We start from the raw sequence: 22,714 nt of genomic DNA, 5'->3' as shown, positions 1-22,714 counted from the left end.
CTATTCCCACCCCCCCCCCCCCAAAAAGCACCTTTGTTCTTTCTCCTGCAATGCCCCATAGGGACATGGTATTAACTCTCTGCAACATTACAGCAGATGTCTCATTTTTCACTCTTCTCTTCAACTGCTGTTAACAATGACAACTAAAATTCCATTTTCCTTTCTACAGCAACATTTTTACTACATTAGCCAAGAAAACCTCCGTTAAAGTACAAATGTCTTATCTTTTACTTTAAGTCATTATTAATTTCAGGAGCCCACAATTCCTCTAAGTTCTTCTTTCGAAGTTCAAAGTTCAATGTTTTCCTTAGGAACAAATGCAGTTTTCAGACAACACCATATCAGACTTCATTTGTTCACTGCATACTTCCCATCTTCAACATTTCTCCATACAAATATAGGTAACTAAGGTCACTTATCACTGTTGGCAATTTCCTTCCGTTTCTTTTGTGCAGGCATTTGAAATACACACTTTTTTTTTAACCAAATACATCATTTTGTTATGCTGAGATCTTTTCTTTGCTTATTTTGTCCTCCTCCACCAGAGCTGCCTACATTAGGATGCCTAGCATCTGCTGATATTCACAGAGAGCCCATGTAACCCCCCAGTGCACGGGATGCATCCGCATAAGCTACAACTGGAAGCCTTCCAGTTCATGCTTATGTACTGGGAACCACACTGATGACAGAAAGCCTGGCATAAATAAGGCCTAAGCTTTCTCTCTTCCACAGATCAGTAGAGCATGAAGAGATAAAACCATCAACTCACCGAGGCTCCTCTCTGCTGTCTAGTACTATTTTTTTCCTACCCTGATTTCCAATATTAAAATACCTATATAGGTATCTGTCTTAAAACTCTTGCACAAAAATGTAAGGCTCAATACATTGAGACTTACTATTTTTAAATACAGATATTTCTGAATACCCTTGAATTAAATTCTAATTCTGAACATAATTAAGTCTTCATCCTAAACTATTTATTTTAGCAGGATTCATAAAAACACCTCTTTCAAAATTTAAATAGCAAGAAAGGCTGCTCCCATCCAGTCAACAAAATTAGAAGAAAAATGGTAGTACATTAATTTTCCTCTAAAAATCATGCATATTTTTCCTCAGTGTTCCAGCAGGGACTGACAGATAAGAATGTCTTCATGCACACAAGTTGAATTTGCATCTATTCGTCCTGTTTCTCCACTCTTGCCTTCCAAAACCTGGGCACACAAGGACGTAAGAGGGACATGGAAGTCATTAAAACTGCCAAGACAACATAAACTATTCTTCTCCAACATGTCTCACCCTGAGCCCTCCAAGTCCTGTGAAAGCCACCATGCAGTCAACTTTTCTGTGATCTTTTTGATTCAAAGCCAGAATACTCCATGCATTATGCCCTCCTGCTGAACGCCTGGCAGAGTTCCAAGAGAAAAATCTGCATAGTACTTGCTTCTGGTAAGACCAGCAGTAATTTCCCTGTGTGCTTTCTCTCCTAGGGCTGGAGGATGAGGCAAAAGAAGGGCCACTGACGCTACCCACAGTTCAGGGTCTCGGGAAGGAGGGAAGGCCGAGGAGCGCCACGTTCAATGCCAGCCCTCAACAGCCAACGGCTGGAAGTGAGCCCGGCGCAGTGTTCAAAATACCCGTCCTTGCCACTTTCTGAGATCCCCATGGCTGTTCCTCTTCAGGAGCTCAGTGCAATGCCCAAAGTCTGTGGCTGCCTTTGCTGAGACAGGGATCTGGCACCAGCAAAACACACAGGGAAAACCCACATTTTACCAAGCCTGCTCACCCCCAAAATTGTTCTGTGGGAAGGAAGTGGCACAGCCCTTGCACTGCAAAGCAAGAGCTCCTTATCCTGCTTGCAGCAGTGACACAACCCCAATGAAACAGCCTCCTGCGCCCTATGGTATCCTGGTGCCACTGGATCCTGGGCATGATGTCGATCGCCAGCTCTCATGAGGGTTTTCTGCTCCTGCATCTATCATTTCATTATTGCTTCAAGTTTATAAAAACACGTGTAAATGTGGTTCTGCAAGAAGAGAGCTTGGAGGAGTCAAACCACATGTTTACCCCAAACATTTTAGCTCATTCAGAAGTTATTTTTTATTGCATCTGGCACTTTACTGGATGCCACCATTAGCTCTTTTCAGATAAATTGCAAGTAACAAAGACTGCTGAAGTACCCAGTAGTTAAAATATATTCTACACTCTATCTCCAATTTCATCATGGGTATTTTGAAGCAACCCACACTTCTCTGGTATTTAGATGTCAGACAACGAACCATACTAAGACAACCACAGTGTGCTTTACTCTTTTTTTGCATATTCATGCATAATCTTTCTTTCTTACTTTGGTTCTGGAAAAGCAAAAAGGTTTGCACTGCTCTGTGAAAGTATCACTTCATGTGCATCTCTAGAACAAACTCTGTGACATGGCTGTGTTTGCTCCGGACTTCGCCCTAGCCCCACTGACAGGCGTGACTGATCACACCGCTCGCCACAATCCTGGACAAAGCCCGAATGTTCACTACCCAAAGACATCATTCTTCAGGGATTCCTTTATTTGCCTACACAGGATTCTGTTGTTTACTAAAACAGAAACTAACAGCCAATATTTGTTCCCGTGAATTATCCAAACCTATGCACCAACCTACACCTATACATTTTTTATGTAATGCTAGAACAAAACAGCTTTACAGCTCACAGCGTTAACCCGAAGAACCCCTATTGCTCTAACAAACCTCCTGACACAGGCATTTAAATCTAAATTGTGTGAAATACAAAGGCAGGAAAACAATTAGCAGGAATCCTTCCTGATCCTCCTCTTGTCAGGGATTCAGGTGATATCAATGGTGACATGAAAACGAACAACTGGGTGGCATTTTCATCCTTCATCTTTTTACTTCTATTTAACCAAAACCTATTTTTTTTTCAAGATAACAAAATATTAATAGATCACACAGATAAAACTGGAAAGATCTGAAAATCAGTCTCTGGTTTTGTTTAAGGACTGGGATTCAACTCCAAGGGCATTTTTCTGCCCCACTATCAGTGAAACTCATCTCTATCTCAAGGACATTTTTCTTCAATTTCTATGTATTGCTACTCGGAATTTCAAGTATTGAGCATGAACCGGAAAACTGTTTCACAAGAAAAGTATCAGCTGCTTTGGAAAAGTACCAGCAGTTTCTACATAATCAGTACTTCTTTTTAAGACAACTTTAATTTGTATCTTGAAAGGAAAATTACTGTGACCATACAGCTTCAGGGCCTGTGTTAAGTTGTACTGCTCCCCAGGCCACAGCACCAGGGCATTGGTTCTTCCTAAGCTTTCACTGGTGCTAAAAGAATACCGGAGCCTACAAACAAATACCCATTCCAGAGGCTCAAGCTGTAACTGGCTGAGGAAGCTCATTAATCATCACCCAAAGAGAATGAGCAATAAGGAAAAGAACTGGAACATCTCAAAAGATACCAACGAGAAGCAAGCCTTCTGTCAGCTCCTCAATATTCATATAGTGAATTCCCAATATTCGCTGTATCACATATAGGACAATTTCCAGTGAAAACCTGCTACAGGTTTCACAAATCAAAGAACACAGAAAATCCCTCATGAAAGCTTGGAGGCTGAGTGGCCTCTATTTCCAATGTCTGTTCAAAGTTAGGTAGATGAGAAAGGCCAGGGGCAGGGAGAGGACCCCAGGAGGAATCTTGCCTCTTTTCAAATCCAGGCACCTACCAGCCTGCGGTTGATGGAAAAGCGGGTTCACTGAGCATGTTTTAGGAAGGGACAGCTGGCAGAAAAATCCCCGCCTCCCCTTTTCTATTATACACACTGGAGGGGGTACTCTCCCTGGGATAGCTCCCGCCTCCTGCTTTCCTGGGAGGTCTTAGCAGACTGGTTATCTTTGTTTAGATATACATACACACTCTCTTAAGATTCCCAAGATAAAAGCACACACTTGCGGTGCTATACAGAATAATACATACATTAATAAGGTGAAAAAAAAAAGAAAAATAGACAGGGCTGGAATATTAAAAAAAAAAAGTCATCCATCCAAAAATTTAAATGTGGTATCCACATACACAGGTTAGCACATGTTGACTAAAACATTTTCACAGTAAAGCTTTAGCATAAACTAAATGTGCTGGATATCAGTGAGGGGTCTGAACTTTATACCCAAGTATATTCAACACTCTCCTACAGCCAGTAAAGATATACTGTAAGAGGAAATAGGGTAAATCCACCAATAGCAAGGAAAAAAAAGCAGCAAAAGAAAGAAATACATAGTAAACGAATGTATTTCCTACAGTAGGAAAGAGAAAAGAAAAAGTCTTGATGTCATCTCAAAAAACTATAACTAAAAGCAGCACACAAGATGAAATACAGAATTCTTCAATGTGCTTGTGACATGCAGATACCTTGGTCAGGAGAGCATTTTCCTGGAATTTCTGGGTCTTGATCTGGCATTTAATTAACATTACAAAGCCCTGTTTTTTAAAACTATTTTAAAAGCACACCAGATCACATTTAAATGGAAGTCGTTATTAGACTCATTACAATTGCAGAACTAAATTAGGTCACTTCTTCCACTAAATATATTTTGATATTTGCATGTACCACTAGCTCCAAACTGGATTAGTGCAAATCTCTGCCAAAAGACTTTTCAGACAGGCACTGTATCAAAAGGCTTCATTAAACTGTAACACCAGGCATAATATTCATGCTCTAAATGCTGAGGGCTCCATTAATCCCATTTTGTGAATTTACCACTGCCTTCTGATTCACACAACTTTAAAATGCCGAAGCCTCTGTCTTCCCGGAAAATTCTGTGACGTTGAACGTGGACTAGGCTGATACTGGGGAATACCATCATGTATGTGATAACCGACCGCATCCCTCTGCTGCCCATCTTTGATTGCGTCTCAGAAATCGAGCTTTACTTGCAACAAAAAAATACTGCTTTCCACATTCAAAATCAGAAGCTTTGAAAGGCTGAGAAACAGACATGCGCCCTCGTTGTTCTTTCCAATGCAAAATACGCTTTCCTGGGTATTTTAACGAAACAGATGGTAGGTGCTAAGCCCCTGTACACGGCTTTCTCGCTTACTTAGTGTCAGCACACATCTAAATGGATCTACTTCTAATAGGTGCCTTTTGATGCCAAACCGTTCCGGGAGCCCCTGCGGGATGCACGGCACGGCCGGAGGAACCCCAAGAGCAGGGAGCCCGCAAGAGCAGGCGCTCCCGGTGTGCGGATGACACGGGGTTGATCACGCACCAGGAGAGACGACGCAATTATAAAACACTGAACCCGCATTCGCCTGCCCGTGCCCGCACGCAGACGATCGCATCCCAGGCGACGCGTTCTACCTTTCCACGCAGGGCACCGGGATGCTGCAGGGACACACACACAACACGCACACACACGCAGACCCCCCACGGCCCCCGGCACGACCGAGGAGCCGAGCGCTCGCGCACCGCGACCCTCGGGCGGGAAGGACCGTCACCTCCCGGACAAAGGCTGACGGAGACGGGCGGCCGCCCGCGCCCGACCCCCGACTGCCGCCGCCGGGAACCGCGCGGGGTCGGCGCCGGCGGCGGCCCCCCGGCCTTACCTGCGGCGGGCGGGGGCGGCCGGTCGGGCTCGTCCTGCTCCAGGGTGACGGCGCCGTCCCGCCAGACGCGGAGCTGCGCGGCCGCCGCCCCGAGCCTGGCGGCGGGGGTCTCTCCGCGGCGGGCGCGGGCGCGCAGCGAGGCGCAGCACTGGTAACACACGGCCCACGCCTGCTCCTCGTTGATGGGCTGGTTGTAGAGCCGGAGGATCTCCTCCAGCAACAGTGCCTCCGGCTGCCCGCCGGACCCGCCGCCGCCGTCCTCCTCCTCCTCGGCGGCCGGGCGGGAGGCGCCGGGCTGGGGCTCCATGCCCTGCGTCCGCCGCGGTGCTCCTCGCTCAGTGACCGGCCCCGCGGCCGCGGCAGCGGCTGCTGATGCTGCTGCTTGCGCTGCTGCTGCTGCTGCTGCTGCCTGTGCTGCTGCTGCCGCCCGGTCCCGCCGTGCTCATCCTCTCCGCGCCGCTAGTGCCACCAGGCCGCCGGACGGACAGCCTGGCCCGCGCGGCAGGCAGCAGGAGCCAGGAAACAGGCAGGAGTCAGGAGGAAGGCAGGCACAGGATCGGCGCCCGGTCCGCCCGCTGCCGCCGCCGCAGGGGAAGCGACAGCTCATAGCAACGCAATGGCGTCCTCGTCCTCGCCCGCCCCCGCCGCACGGCGCCGCCCCTGCCGCAGCGCCCCCTGCCGGCACGGCCGCCATGGCGGGCGCGGGTAGGACGCGGCGGTATTCCCTCCAGGGCCGCCACGGCAACCAGCGCCTGGATCGCCTTCCGAGGCGCTCGGCTTCCACCTCTGACGGAGACACGGACAGCGATTTGGTGCACTTATCCCAAAGCCCTCGGGTGTTGGTAACCACCACCCCCAGAAACAAACAACTCCCGGCGGGACGCAGGATGACATTCCCTGCACCCCTAAGCGCTAACACTGACACCAACCCGCGCCATCACGGATACAGTGAAACATATTAGCAGGTCCCGCTTTCACGACAGGAGGGCGAGTGGCTTTGAACTCCAGGCTCTGCCCTCACAAAGCAAACACTTCCTCCGGGAAAGCTGCATCCTCAGCAGCAGCATGCTGGAAGTGTCCAGGGTACACAGAGAGGCTAGCAGAGTTGAACCAGCCCAAACTGGAAAGGGAACAACAGGGGAATCGTCTTCCAAGCAGCTGGGAACTGACATCCCTGCCCCTGAACACACCTGGGCACCAGAAGGGCACAGCCCTGCATGCCAGCTTCGCCCCAGGCAAACGAGCACTTTCTCGCAGCAAAACATCAGACTACACAACCTGGAGCTCACACCGAACACGCAGCGTTTCTCTCTTTAGTGTTCCACCTCTCACACGTTAAAGGAAACGAAAAATCTCCCGTTCGCACCGGCTCCACAGGGACCCGGGAAGGTGCGAGGGACAGCGCTGGGAGTGCCCCCTGCCGTACAGGAGCGGTACTGCACCTGGGCAGGGCCCCCGGCACCGGCTCCGGCTCCAACCCGCCGGCTCCTCTCTTCCCATTCCACTTCCAGCTCCCCTCTCCCCTTTCACTTCCAGCTGTACTGAACGCCGCTGCTTTTTTCCTCTTTCCTCTTGTGTAACATACAGCGGCGCACATAAGGCGCAACTGGTACTTAAATAACGCTGTTAAATTTGGCGATATTCACCATGCAATATGATCCAGCCTCATGCTACATTTAGATACAATTAAATCGGGGGAGTAAGTGTACCTGTGAAGCTTTCATCAGCATCCTGTATGCTGTGTAATAGCTAAATGAATACATTTTGATCTTTCAGGTATGAAAAGAAAGATAACACAAAACCAGACTTGTAAAGTTAGCAGCAGGGCCAGTAAGCACATAATGTACTATTAGAGTCCTAAATTTAAAAACTTCAGTGCTGCTGTAGGAAGTATTTAACACTTCTTCAAAAAAAAAGACAAAAATAGTGTCACACTGCCACACTGCTGATTAAATGTACATGCAAAATGCCAACATTCACTCCAGCTGTACGTGTTGCAAGCTTCTCTAGGATCAGGTAATTTTTTTGGCTCCAGCACCAGCAGAAAGAGCCGCCTCTTTCTTAAAAGTAGAACCAAAGGAAGTGGTCATGAGCTATCACTGACACAGAACGGCTTCTACAGAAGAAACCAAATAGTTTCAGATTTTCCAACCTCAAGAAGAGATGCCTGGAGTCCACATGGGGAAAAACCTGAGAAGTTTGGTATGGAGAAGTTCAGTAAGCCTAACTGTTTGCCTTTTGCAAAGCATGAAGACTTAAAGATACTCAGCAAAATCACCACCTACAGGTTTAAGACAGACAAAATCAGAGCCAGGTAATTAAGTACAGATCTGATCGTCAGAATTAGACAAAATCATGAATGGTTGTCAAGCAAAATGGCCTGGCTACAACTTCTACCTCAGAACCTTCTTAAGCTAACATGAGGAAAAAGGCATCAGGTTAAACTACTTTATCTAACTCATCATAGCTATTCAAATCTTCAGGTATCCGTCTTAATATATATGTTAAAAAATAAATCCATAAATTATTACATTCATAGATCTTCAGGTATCCAAGACTTAATATATATTTAAAAATAAATCCATATATTATTAAATTCAGAGATTAACCAGATTACCTTTATCTGACTGTTCTCAGAAGCTGAATGTAGAAGCTACTGCTAGATCCATGAGAGGCAGAAATAATTTTTGTTGTGCAAAGGACACATGCTTAAACATCAGCATTTCTGGATCTCAGTCACTCACAAAGTACACCCTGTACACTATAGGGAAAGGAGAGGTAGAACAGAGTCTCTTACCCTGCAGAGGTAAAGCAGACCTACTTCCAAACAAACTCTTACACCAATTCAGAACTACAAAAATCAAGCCAGTATTTTTTGCACACATTTTAGTAACTTGACCCACATTCCTATAAATATTAAAAGCAAATTTTATTACAAAGAATAAATTCTCTTTATAAATACAATCATTACTGTGTACACAATCCCCTTCAATACACACACGGTGGTGTTCAAAACCAGTGGCATTTATATAAAATACTATATTCGTTTTTTTAATTGAATCATTTTATACCCACATACATTACTTTGCAGTTCTAAAAAAGTATGAATAATTTGGGTTTTTTTTCAAAGGACAGAGCGGTATTTACAAGCAAACATGATCCAAACAGCACACGCAGATTCAGGATATGTAAACACTCGTACACGAACTGCAAGTCGCACTTGGTCTCCCCTACAACAGATTATTTCTTCACAAAAAGGAGACCTATATGACAAAAAGAAACACAGGAGTAACAGATAATCCTAAAATATTGTTAAAACTTTTAAGTACATAGTGCAATTTTTTTCACATGTGACTAGCATTTAAGTAACGAGTCAATCATGAGTCTGTCATTACAAATAATAATATTTTTCTATAGTGCAAGGGCTGTTGCCTTGGAGGAAAATGACACAACCGCTGATCACTTTTAACAAGTGCAGAGAAATCAAATTAACTCCTCGTTCTTCAGTTTAATCCACAATAAGTCTATCACCACTGAATCACCAATGTAACCTAAAAGCTCTGTACCCCATGACTTATTACATATACCACACAACTCTTCTTCCAGTTCTAGCCTAAGGAGATTAATTTTCTTTAAAATTCATTATTAAAAAGATGAGTTGCAATTAGTAGCTAAGGATTACCATTTACTTTTAATGTATACCTGTATCTTTACATTTAGACTTACCGAAGACATGTGGCAAATGCTCTCCTGGCATTTCTGTGCACAAAATGGATGGGAAACCCTTTGAAGGTGTGACCATCAGGTACCGCTCTCCTTACGGCATCCTGAAACTCTTCATTTCCTGCAGAGACACCTGTTGTGCGTTCAAGCTCATAGGCTGCTAATGCTGGTGACAACAGGTAGGAGAGCTGATCATCCCAAACAGTAGAAAGGCCAAGATCCTGGGAGGCAAGCCACAGAACAATGACAACTGTGCAGAAGGTACATCAGGATATGCCTAAACTTGCCTACTGCATAGATCCAAATAAATCCATAAGAATCTTTATATTGATAGTTAATGGCAGCGAACCCATGAAGCAGAGTGAGATTTGTACATTGACTCACGCCAACTGGGAGAAGCAAACACCACCACCAGAGGCAAGCAACACCACAAGTATCAAACATCTATCAAGGAATGAAGTTAAACTATTAGACTTAAACGTAAGACCAGCAGTGTTGAAACCAGATGTTTGAGCTACAGTACCTCTGCATGAAATATAAGAAGATATGCACAAATACACAGCGAAAATATGGAAAGGATCAACTAAGATTCACCTGACATTTTTTCAAATGTCTCATGGAAAACCCTTTCTGAAAAAATGATGCACAACAGCTCCCCAAAAAACAAAGGCACCTTCTTTCTATCATCCATCGTCCCCCCACATACATGCACTTTCCTGCTACCATCCCAAACACAAAGAAGTAGAAAAATCTACCATGTATGTATTCAACACTGCATGAGACTCATACTCGGAGAATTACTTTGCCACTCTACAGGTTGAGCATCGTGTGGAGAGATAAAAACAGAAACAATCAAAAAACCTCATTAAAAACAGACATAAGCTAACAGGGACTTAAAATATCATTGCTTTCATATCCAGCACAGGAAGTATCATTTCTGGCACATTACGCCTTGTAAAACTCCTGGTAAAAGACAAAACTAACTTCTAAAGTATCTCTGATTTTGTAAAGCAGTCAGAGTCAGATCACGAAAGCTGAAAGCCTGCTTTTATCTAGGGACCAGAAACATTTGTGCTGGATTGGCAAAGCCCACTAACAGCCAGATTTGATGTTCCTGACACTTTAACAGACCACTCATGGGTGGTCTGCAGATGCCAGTAAGCTGAAGATCACAGACCCAGAACAAGGGGCAAAGGCAGGGTGGGGGGAAGAGCCCACACGTGAGGCTGCAGATCACCACTGCAAATAATAAGTATGATGTCTAAACCAGCTCCTTACAGTCTTCTCAAACATTTCTTCCAGTTATTTCACTTTTCACATTCCACATTTCTGCAAAAGCTGATGGAAAACACAGTGCAAAGATACAAGTGTGTGAACTAACAAATGGCTACCCAAAACAAGCATACAATTAACATATGAACCTCTATCACCAAGACAGATCACTGCCAATCTTTCTCACCTTTCTGTGTTCAGAGACCAGTACCCTCAGCTGCACTTCTATCTCATTGCTTGTTACAGCAGCATCTACTGTAGAAGCACACAGAGGAGGAAAAGGGGGAACTGAAGACGTTGCTCCAGGAGGACATACAGATTTTATTGCTTCTCCACTCATGGGTTTCCATTTAGATTCATTATGCAGGTCAAACACACACACCTCCACGGCATCAGAGGGCTGACAATTTCCAAAGAACTTTTGATGGTTGAAGATACAACCTATCGTGCGATATGGATACAGTGGCTTGGGTTGTTCAACTAGGGGAGGGTCATCAGGGTTGATAGGTCTGTGGATGTACCTAGTCAAAAAGATTCAATTTCTTATTAATACAGCTTGTTTCAAGGCAAGGTAAAAATATTTAGATGGGACTGATATAGCCATTTTACCTTTAAAAATACAAGCCAAGTTTGTCATCAATTTTTCCCCCCAAAATGGCATTCATTTACAGAAACATAACTGTACATGCTTTGGAGGCATAATATACAATCAAATAATACATAATTTTTAGTCTTTAGATCTAGAAAAATAAGCTGATTATTCAAGCACTTAAATTTTGAAACTATAAGAACATGCTCATACAGTTTCCCTGTTATTTATCACATTTGGAGAAATACATCTGCAAATGCTAATCACAGGATACACAAATAGTGGCAAAACAGAATTGCTTGTTTTGAACACTGGAAAGAACATGTTCCTTTAGTACACCAAACAACTACATGTGCCCTTCTTAAACGACTCAAGCAAGAGAAAAACTCAGAGAACTTAGAGAGATTTCTGCAGGGGAGAAAAAAGTAATGCAACACTGATTCCACTGATGAAACCAAGAAAAAAATATGGGTTCCTAAATAATCATGTCAGATTTCATCTCCTTTACAAGTGATGGCAGTGATAGCATTGATGGCAATCAGCTGCCATAAGACACAAAACAGTCACCATACGGTATTAAAGACACTGATATATTACAAACTGATGAGACACTTCCCCTCACGCTGAAGCAGTTATTTTCCAAGCAAAAGCAGTAGACAGAAAAAAGATTCAAAGACAAACATCACCTGGATTACACGACAGGGTATAAAGATTAAAAAAAAACCACAACAGCAAAAATATCCTAAACAAACCTCAATATAAATTGTTGTTTTCTTATATTCTTTTTACTCACCTATGTCCTGTCAAGCTCTCCCAAAAAGTAATTGTTCCATCAGATCCACAAGTCATTACCCAAGTGTGGGGGACTCCTTTTGCTTTTGTTCCAACACACACAAAAGCTTCCAATCCAAACCCAAGAAGAAGGCTGCACAGAAGGTTAGCATGGTCTTCACAGTCACCCTAGACAGCAAATATTAATAAGCTGTTATGAGTATTAGACATGGATAAAACCTTAAAGAAAGAAAATAGTGGTATTTCTCAAACCACCATTTAAAAGTCATGTTACTCTATTTATCTAAAGCATGTACCAAAAGTCAGGATTTTACCATTTAAAGTAGACAAGTTTTAGTTTTCTGTAATAGAATAAATCAGTTAAAAATGCATGTTCTAATGACAGATTGTTGATATTGTTTGTTCAAGTATAGTGTACAATTAATATCAGGAAACATTTCTTATGGTTATAAAGATACCTTCAAGTAACCCAAAACCAAAATCTATTGACCTGTGACAACAAAAACAATGTTCCAACTAAATGTAAAAATATATATAAGGTGAATACCTAAGGCAAGACTAGAAATTACACAGTATTTTCACACAGTTAGGAAAATTTTTCATTTAATAAAATCTAATTCTACTGGTATTTCACTTCCTCGAACGTGCTGTCTAAGTTCAGACAGTTAGACAAAGATAAAACCAGGTCCCCCACAGACCTAACAGTAAACCAGCTGGGAACCATGCACAGCTGCTTTCTTCTTCAGTCAGAAAAACATTTATCTCATAAACATATTAATACCACTGATAATTCACAGAAAACAATTTCCTAACACAAAGTCTAATATCCTTTGTCTCTTGAGCTCTTTACAAATGTTAGCTGTAAAGTAAGAACAAAAATCGATCACACAATGAAGGCTTCATAACACAAAGTACAGCATTCAGAAGCAGAATAGTAAGGCTCTTTAGTCAAATAACTATTCAGAATGTTGAAAATGTAAAATTCAGAGTTCTTGGATGTATCAAGATAACACAAGCTTCCCCTACCATAGCATCAAAGGGAAACACGCAGAAAAGTAGGTTCAAACAAATCTGCAGTGAACTTGTGTTATTTTAATAATGCCATACCACTTTCCACAAGAAAAGTAGTAACGATCCAGCTGGTGTCTCAGGGACTAAATTCAGTTATTTTCCATACAGCTTCCCACTTCTGCCTTGAAGGAACACCCTTCTCTGTGCCTCCAAACACAGTGGTCCTCAAAGTCCCTATGCCATGTCCATCTGAAAGCCAGTGGGTAGCCAGAGCTGCCTTTACACGGCACCTATGCATTATAAGATATTCAGGGACAACAGCCAGTGCCTGTTCTGTGTGGTCTTGAAGGCAGGTCTAAAATATGGAATACAGCTCCTGCTGCCATGAAGACATCTTTTAAATGCAAACGTAACAGTGACATTATTTTTGAAGGCAGAAGTATCTCCGTGGCAGTGAAAAGCACTGACCACTCCAAAGAGGTATCCGAAGTGATCACTGTTACTTTCACTCATACAACAGAAGAGCTATAAACCAGAAGAGTTACAATTTATTTCCCTTATTATAGTCATATGATACAAATGTCAGACCACCAAGAACTAGGCTGAAACTTTAAAAGAAAATCCCTATCTTGCAAAAATGGAACATAAAGATTGTCAGTATATTTTAGGCCATCTATTAAAAAAAAAAAAGAAACTAAAAAACCCAAACAAACCAAAACATCAAAACAACAAAAGAGACATGAGACGAAAGAGACTTTTCCTACTATTCCTGGATTAGTCCAAATTAGTGTCCTGCACAGTAGCAGGGATTCATTGGATGATAATGTGTTTGTAGAAATGCAACGGGAGAAAAGCAAATTCAGCGTCAAAGAGATACATTGAGGAAGGGACCCCAACTACAGCAGTAAAGGAAGTTTGCTCTAAAGCCTTCTTGTCTACTATTTAGCATCTGTTTCTCTTTAAAAACACCTCAAACACATGACTGTGACAGAATCTTCCAGAGCTGATTTTAATCCATGTATTCGCATCCTGCTTTGAATTCCTGATTTCGGTTAGAACAGGGCACCTGTTCGGCAGTGCCACACAAGGGGCACTGTCACGCACCTTGTTCCTGCATAAGAAGGCGAGGAGGGTGCACCACTGCTCCTGTTTGCCGCTGCCCCCGCCGATGACCGGGGCTCTCTCGTGGCCCAGGACGCTGACGAAGCGCGCTGCCTGCCGGGGCGTGTCCAGCAGCCGCCCCGCCCGCAGAGGTCTCACGTAGGAACACACCGGGCGGTTCACCCCGTTTTCATCCTGGACACGTCAAATGTGGTTATTTGCCAGCCACACGAGCGTCGCAAAATGTTAAGATTAACTTAGACGTTTTTCCTATGGGATGTATCCTCCCTGGAATAAGTATCACTCAAAACCAGTAAGACATAAAAGTACCCCCAGAATTAGGACACAAGACCATCAAGACAACTCATTTAGAGACATCACAGTTAGATTTTATTCTGGCTCTGTCACTTACAGGGCATTCTGGACTAAATGTTCAAACACCAGGAACAGCACAGGCTGAAATTAATTTTCTTAAATGGGTGAGGAAGTGTTCATGTTCTACACACTATCAATTTCCACATTGTCATCAAGCATAAAAACAAGCCAGAACAAATCTCACACCAAATTCCACAACAAACCCAAAAAATCTCCCCCCAAAACTATTAAACACATAGCGACTGATTCTAGAGTTTTAAAAGGTGTCTATTTGTTTCTGAATTTGAATACTCTATCTCTTTTCATAACATCAAGCAACAAAAATTACTCAAAATGAAGTAACCAGATCTATATAAATTTAAGCAATAATACTAAGAATTTCTAAGTTCTTGGAAAAATGAAAAAATAAGATGACCTAAAAAAAGGTCTGTTTTATTACATGCTGCAGGCAAATGCTATGATTATCGCCTATTAAAACTATTTCAAGAAGCACAGAGCTCTTCTGTTCCTCACTGGGCTAAATTGGTACTTTTGCCTTCATATATTTTAAAAAGGGATCAAAGCCTTTTAAATTTCTGCAGCTTCAGGAAATGATGGTCTCTTATTTTTACTGTAGTTACATACTGTCCCTGTTATGGTCTTATCATGCTTTTCCAGCAACCTGGTGGAAAAAAAGCAGCATTTATTTGAAGCTGACTGGAATCCTGTTGAAAACTATTTCACAGCTTGAAAGCAATAAAAAAAGCCCTACAGGCAGGACTTATTTTTTAATATAGGCTCGTATATATAATGTCTGTTTCTGCATTACTCATCGGAAACCGGATGGTAACTAAATTATCAAACTAATCTAATAAACTCATTTCTGTTCCCAGAAAGTTTTACTAAGATTTGCTATGGCCCATGGGAGACTCATAAAAAGCTCTCTATAGGTACTGAGGTAGCAGGAGCCTAGTTCCTATTCTATTTAATTATAGACTTGTTTCTCTTTATACCCTGCCCTGAAACCCTTATGCCTTTGTACTGTTGGTCTCTTTGGAAGGGAGTTTGTTTTGTTCACAGCAGCCCTCGTGGTGCTGTGTTTTAGATTTGTGACCAAAACAGTGCTGGGAACACACCAGTGTTTTAGCTGCTGCTGAGCAGGGCTTGTACAGTATCAAGGCCTTCTCTGCTTCTCATTCTGCCACCACACAGCTGTAGGAGCTGGAAGGGGACGCAGCCAGGACAGCTGACCTGCTCTGACCAAAGGGATGTTCCTTGCCATATAGTGTCATGCTCAGCAATAAAACCGGTGGGGAACAGTGTTTTTCTAAACTTGCCCCTGCTTGGAGACTAACTGGGCATCTGTCTGCTCTGGAAGGTGGTGAATGACTCTTTGCATCACTGTTTTCCCATTCTTCCTTTCTTTCTTTCTTTCCTCCATTTATTAAACCATCTTTATCTCAACCCATCAACTTTTCCTTGCTTTTGCCCTTTTTAGTCTTGCCACCATCCCACTGGGGTGGAGTGAGAGATTGACTGGGTGGGGACTCAGCTGCTGGGTGGAATTTGGAAGTTCACATCACTCAAGCACACTCAGGGCACAGCCAGAAGGGAAGTTGTTGCCTCACCGAAGAAGAGGCAGAGATTGCTTCAGGACACTACTTTGAGATAAGAAGTGACTGTGGTAGGAAAATTGCTACTATGCAGGGTAAATTCATAGCATGAAAAATGCAAGGATCATACCATTCCTTTTACTGAGGAACAGTTACTGAGGAGCACCTGACACAGTAATTTATCAGACTCCTGTAATTATGACTGTAGCTGTTGTGTGACATTAACCAGATTGCTTTGCAGCCCACACGGAGTTTAAATACTGTGTGGATCTGTTCTAATAGATCTAGGAAGTCCATTTCTTGTAACTGTTTTATCTGGTACAAAATTATTTGCAATAGTTGGTACAGATCACCTGAGTCTCTGCCACTTGTGAGTATTCAAGGAAAAGACCAGACTTTTTCACTTCAAACACTAGAGGCAGTTGGAGCAACCCTCCTGTCTGCATCATGCTATTAAGCTTCAATAGACAAACAGAAATTCAATCTTTACAAATTTAATTCTTTTGCATGATACAGCACATTTATCCCTGACCTGAACATAACCACATCATAAATCTGTACAGACTCTGCATACACATGAAGTTCAAAATAAAATAAAAAGATAACATAAAGAAAGGATTGGTCTATTTGTAAAGTTTACAAACCTGTGCAAAGATCTTTACCAGCCTTGTGTTGTGGGTAGGCCTGATCTGCAGATATTCTCTCCACCACTGTTTGGCATACACAAGAAATAAACGTTCTTTTTCTGCTGTTTTCTGACGTTCCAAAGTGAACTGTAGGTAAGAAAAACAAAACCAATTCTACACATACTGATTCCAAACAGGAGAAAAAAAACCATAATCAGTAAGTACATTAACACCACATCCTGGCATATGTAAAATAAAGCTTAATATTTTAAGTGTGTCATGCAAATCCTTAATATTTTTAAATGGAAATCCAATTAAGAAAAACCTCAAGTTGCATTTCTTGTTTGTAGGTTCATTTATTAGGCTTGACCAAAGAACTGTTATTTTAAGTAATGCATTTCTGCACAGAAGAATTGCTCAGATTTTAATGTGCAGAAGATTTTAATCTGCATGTACCTTCAGGCCAACATTTACTGACTTTCCAAGCAGAACAGCTGACTTGAAATTGCTGTTTCTCATGGGAAAGAGCAAGGAAACATATATACTACCTGAAGAAAATTAGGTGTATTGCATTAGGTGTATTGCATCTTTCTTTTTTCTTCAGAGGTTCTGATACAAGTAATTAGAAAAAACTAAGGAAGCAGTATTTTGAGTAATGTTCAGTATAGACAAAGTCGTTTAAAAAAGGTAATTACATTTACATTTAATAATTAAAAAAAAAGTATGAAACATTAAAAAACCCCACAGCTCTCTACATCTACAATTCTATACTGAGCTTCCTCCCCCACAAACAAAAGAGTAAGTTAGCCCTCCCAGAAATTACTTACTTGAGTACTAGTTATTTCTGAAGAAAGTGTCTTATTAAGCTGTGGATACATTTCCAGTCTGATGTTTAAAACACCAACAGAAACCTTAGACTCGGTACCTTTGAAACAAAATAAATTTTCATCAGTTCTCTCATATTCAGTTGGCTTGGATTATTTTAGCCAGGCAGGGGCAAATGATTAAAATATGTATGTTGGCCTTATATATAATCACAAAAAGTAACAAAACTTCTTTAAACATCAGCAAAGTAAGAATCTTTATTTAAATTTCAAACTCAAATGAGCCTGTAAGAAAGCATAATATGACAAAAAAAAAAAGCACAAGTGTCTAGATCCAAGACAATTATCCAAGGCCCTATTTGTAGCCAGTATTGGGACATGGGAGATGAATGGTATTCTAGAAATGTCTAGAATAGAAATGTAAAATCAAGTCAGAGAATCACACACTGTAAATGTGCCTATTCCTACTGATTACACAAATAGCTCAGATTTAAATAGTTGGAAATAAGTGTAGTTCGTCTTCCCCAAGACAGAGTTTATTATGAAGGACCCTAGCTGTCATACAAAGACATTAATCAACTTAAAAAACCTCCCCAAAACAACAACCAAACAAACAACAACCCCCTCCCAACTTAATGTTGTTGCCTAATGCTTAAAATTAAGCATTTTTAAGCATTAGGCAACAACAATAAGAATTACAAAACAGATCACAGGTAGGACCATAAGGAATACAAGCAATGGAAGCCTTGCATAGTAGTTTATCTATTTATGAGATGGCAGCATCCTTTGATGTTCTTGATGCATTTTGTACAATGACAAGATTTTTAAGAGCAGAAAAAGCACTGGATTCATTGGATTGATACTTTATTACTTGGAAAAAGGCTAATGAGAATTAAATTTAACTTGTTCCATCACCCATCCAAGAACTAAACTCATTTGCTATGCATTTCCAAGTCATTATAGAAAATTAAAATCAGAATGCCTGGGTTGGATGGGATCTTAGAGATTACCTAGTTCCAATCCCCCTGCCATGAGCAGGGGCACCTTCCACTAAATCAAGTTGCTCAGAGTTCCATCCAACCTGGCTTTGAACACTTCTCGGGATGTGGCATCCACAGCTTCTTTGGGCAACCTGTTCCAGTGCCTCACCACCCTCACAGGAAAGAATTTCGTTCTAATATCTAATCTAAATCTACTCTCATTCAGTTTGAATCCATCCCCTCTTGTCCTGTCATTACATGCTCTTGTAAAAAGTCTTGTAGGAAGTCATGAGAGCTCTAGTCTTTATTCATTAAATCATAATATCCTAAAAACTTAGGCTGGAACTCCTGAGGAGAGGACTGGGGACAAGTGATACACAAAAATACAGATGTGTACTAACTGCTAAGCACCTAAACCAAGCAATTCAGAAAACATGCTTCCAGCTACTGGGATAAGTGGGAGCAGAACAGAGATCCCTTTCTCCAGCAGTTGTTAGTTTGCTATGAAAGGCACACAAGCTGAATTTTACTCCTCAGTGCACTGATCAGATAAACTCCTGGAGATGAACTACTGGATTTTTGTTTGGTTGGTTTGTTTCTGACAATTTATCCAGATTTTGCAGATAATCAATAGTGGGAATTCCCAGACATGAGGACCATTATTACATGGGATCTGGAATACTAAGTTTTAGCAGCTTGTTAACAGAAAAATCTGACCATTAGGTCTTCAAGGCATTTTCTAAGGACACTTTACAGTTACTTCTGAATTGAATAAAAAGTGAACTAGATCTAAAATACTGCTTTAAGCTTGTAAGAAAGCTCAGTACCAAATATTTTAAGTCATTATCACATACTTATTGTTTATCCTTACCTACACCCAGGAGTTCCACAGCAACATTTGTTATGCCGTTCTCTGCAGCCAAGACAGACCTCCACTCCAAGAAATAGGATGCTACCAGTGTGGTCTCACCAAATGTGTCTGTTTTGATCAGAACTATATGCACTGGGTCACATATAGATAACATAGTGGTTGCATCCACCATCTTACTTCCGTCACCTGCCATTATTAAACCAAAATAAGACAGCAAGAATATTATCATCCCAAGTTCTCCTCAGAATTGAAAGAAAGTATGCAACAAAATGCAATGTATGCAATGGGTATAAAGAAAAATCTTGAGTGTAGAAGCGTAAGTAATGGTCCCTAAACTCAGTTTAGGACAGAGCTACAGAAAGATTACAGTTAATTTACAGAGAAGACAAAAAGATTTTTGTAGTTGAGTACTGCAATGAAACCAGTTCAGATACACAAAAAAATTAAAATGGAATTAACATTTAAGAATGGATAAAGTTGGTCAATTTCAAGTTATTTTAGAGTGAAAAAGAAGGAGAAGAAACAAGAGCAGAGAAAGATCTACAAGTGGCATAATCCAACACAGTAATCAGTTTCCTTAGGAAAACATCACAAGAAACAGGAAAGAAATCCACTAAATAATATCACACATATTTCACAATAATTCTTAGGTCAGAAAAAATCCCAACAGCATCAGCTTTAAAACCACAATACTCCTTACCTAGGCTGTCCTTGTGTATTTCAAGTAGAAAACCATCCTGAAAATCTGGCTCACAGGCACAGGGTACAGGTTTGGAACGGTAACGCTGGTTTCGAAAATGTAAACACAGAGTGAAGGTAGAACAGATTTGCCCAGGCAGAGGCTCTGGTTCCTGAAGATGTTCCAGAAAAGCTTTTCCACCCAAAACCTGAAGGTAAAGATACCTCCGTGTTGGGTCAATGTTAGCTGTAAAGCGTAGCAATAAAAATGAAGAGACTACAAACAGATCTTAGAAAACTTAATTTGTTATATATCAGCTAACTATCAGGAGACTAGCAAAAAAATAAACTTCTCTGAAACAAGTGCTTAGGAGAAAGTGATTTTTAAATATATGGAAGGTATCTTAGTGTAGAATAAATGAAATAATAATAATAAATCATGTTTAATGCAACACTGATTGCTGCTGCTTACATGAGTTTACTCCCTGTGGATAAGCAGAGGAAACATCCACCTTTATGCCAGTTCATACTGGATTACTAATTCAGAATGCAAAAATCATAGACCTCAAATTTGTTTCAAAACTCTGATTGAAACATTTAAATAAACAAGAAACATACTTTTTTTCAAAACTGGTGGTTCTCTGTCAACAAAATGTGTTGATGGTTTTGGAGCCGAAGTCCTCTCCTTTTCGTTCACATCCTGGAATTACAATTAAGACTTTTTAAGGAGTCAAGGGATGCAACAGTGCTCTTACCACAGTTTTCCAAAAATTAAAGAATCCTCCATTTCATATGAATGCCATTCCTTAGGTATGCTCTCTTCTAAAACTGAACAAATATTTTCAGTGAGATATTATCATCAAACCAATTTCAGCATATGCATTAATCTTCTCTGCTCCTTTAATGTCACAGATAAGTAATGCCCTTACAAACCTCCAGAAACAACATATTTTCACTTTGTCAAAACACCACGTGCTGTTTTGAGGAATAAGCAAAAATACTTTCCCTCTTCAAAAGCTACTTACAGTTACAAATTTAAGTTCCTTCATAACATCATCAATGATTCCTCGCTGTCTTAGGGCTTTTATCAGATCTTCCGTGGACAACTGCTGATGCTCAGGCGCCAGCTCTTCTCGTATAGTCTCAGCAAGAACTTCTCGTATCCTCCCATGGACATCCATCTGAAAGAAAATTCATTATATGTTACAAACACCAGCTCTCTGTGTGGCAGCAGGTACAATTTGACAGGTAAGTCTGTAAGGTTAAGGGTGTTTTCCTAGGAACACAGAAATAACGACACCAAAATATGGATCCTTTCAGAACTAATCAAATGAGCCACTATCTTACAAAAGCAGCTCTCCCAGTAAAAAAAGTTACAAGCCCATTAAACTTGAGCATTTTCACTGCTCTTCAACAGCAACCCATCTTGAACTTCCCTCCTTACAAAAAGGTCTGCAAATCCATCAGTTACAAAATGGTTACTCTTCCAATTTCTTGTATCCCTCAAAATTCAAGCTTAATGTATAGTTTCTTATCTTTTAAGGGAAAAAATACTCTTTTATATACTTGTAGGTAAGGCACAAAAGTAGCAGATCTTCCTTGCAAGCTTTTCCTAAGTTCAAAGGGAAGTCTGAGAATGTCTGCCCATCATTTGAGCTGTGAAAGCAAATGGATTTATAGAGCTGACTCCCACACTGGAAGGATGTTAAGGACACAGCCACCGGGACCTAAAATAGAATCACAGAATGGTCTGGGTTGGAAAATACCTTAAAGATCATCTCATTCCAAGCCCCCGGCCATGGGCAAGGACACCTTCCACCAGACCCGGTTACTCAGAGCCCCACCCAGCCTGGTCTTGAACAATTCCAGGGATGGGGCATCCACAACTTCTCTGGGCAACCTGTTCCAGTGCCTCAGCACCCATCACAGTGAAAAATTCTTCCTAATATCTAATCTAAACCTGCTTTCTTTCAGTTTGGATCCATCCCCCCTTGTCCTGTCACTACACGCTCTGGTAAAAAGTCTCTCTCCATCTTTCTTGCAGGCTCCCTTCAGGTACTGGAAGGCTGCTGTGAAGTCTCCACTGAGCCTTCACTTTTCCAGTGAACAATGGGCTGCACAATCCCAGTTCTGTCAGCCTTTCCTCGTAGCAGAGGTGCTCCCTTCCTCTAATCATCTTGGTGGCCTCCTCTGGACTCGCTCCAAGAACCCCGTTCTCCTGTGTGACAGGTGGGAATACTCACCACTGCACTAACAAGAGATACCGGAGTTACAGCCTCCGTACCTATTTCCCCGTCAGTTCAAGACCCTCGCTCAAAAAGCGACAAGGAAACGGCAGAACGGCGCCTGGGAACCACCTGCAGCGACCCAAGTTGGGAAAACAAAACGGGGCGCGCCTCAGCGGGCGCTGCCGCCACCGCCACCCGCGGCGGGGTGACACCGGCACGGGAGCCGGCACAGCCCCCGAGGGCCAGGGAAAGTCTCTCCGGCGCCGGGCCGCGGCGCCAGTCCCACCTTGAGCAGCTGCTGGTGGATGATCTGCTTCAGCTCCGAGGCTTTCTCCGGCGGCAGCGACATGGCGGAGCCGGCAGGGAACGAGCCCCAACCGCCGCCCAGCGAGCGCGGGCAGCGCCGCCACCGCCCCCTGGCGGCAGCGCGTGGGCACGG

General features: G+C 42.1%; 2 protein-coding genes across 7 annotated transcripts in view; both read right to left on the bottom strand.

Annotated features, from left to right (window-relative positions):
* Window positions 1-6,214, bottom strand: part of SPIRE1 (spire type actin nucleation factor 1) — a 128,251-nt gene extending 122,037 nt beyond the window's left edge. For all 3 annotated transcript variants that reach the window (XR_011148340.1, XM_069004396.1, XM_069004397.1), the window contains exon 1: window positions 5,614-6,214. Coding sequence is in view for 2 of the 3 variants with exons in the window: in XM_069004396.1 (XP_068860497.1) it covers window positions 5,614-5,920 (307 nt within the window). In the remaining variant the exon portion in view is untranslated. The remainder of the gene's footprint in view (window positions 1-5,613) is intronic.
* A 2,303-nt stretch (window positions 6,215-8,517) lies between these two features.
* CEP76 (centrosomal protein 76) lies at window positions 8,518-22,707 on the bottom strand. 4 transcript variants are annotated; one of them, XM_069004391.1, is made up of 13 exons: window positions 22,562-22,640; window positions 22,291-22,404; window positions 21,073-21,228; window positions 20,666-20,747; window positions 20,070-20,294; window positions 19,370-19,555; window positions 17,522-17,619; window positions 16,713-16,841; window positions 14,105-14,296; window positions 11,991-12,157; window positions 10,796-11,129; window positions 9,340-9,557; window positions 8,518-8,876 (listed from the first exon to the last, which is right to left on the bottom strand). In XM_069004391.1, exons 3-13 carry the CDS (start codon window positions 21,226-21,228, stop codon window positions 8,738-8,740), a joined length of 1,926 nt encoding a protein of 641 aa, XP_068860492.1. In that variant the 5' UTR covers window positions 22,291-22,404; window positions 22,562-22,640; the 3' UTR covers window positions 8,518-8,737. The 4 variants fall into 4 exon arrangements, with proteins under 4 accessions (XP_068860492.1, XP_068860493.1, XP_068860495.1 ...); XM_069004392.1 differs by having other exon boundaries at window positions 22,332-22,404; XM_069004394.1 differs by lacking the exon at window positions 22,291-22,404 and having other exon boundaries at window positions 22,562-22,707.
* Window positions 22,708-22,714: the final 7 nt, after the last annotated feature.

The sequence above is a fragment of the Aphelocoma coerulescens genome, chromosome 2 (assembly GCF_041296385.1).
Source record: "Aphelocoma coerulescens isolate FSJ_1873_10779 chromosome 2, UR_Acoe_1.0, whole genome shotgun sequence".
Classification (NCBI taxonomy): domain Eukaryota; kingdom Metazoa; phylum Chordata; class Aves; order Passeriformes; family Corvidae; genus Aphelocoma; species Aphelocoma coerulescens.
This window is presented reverse-complemented; position numbering and strand designations above follow the sequence as displayed.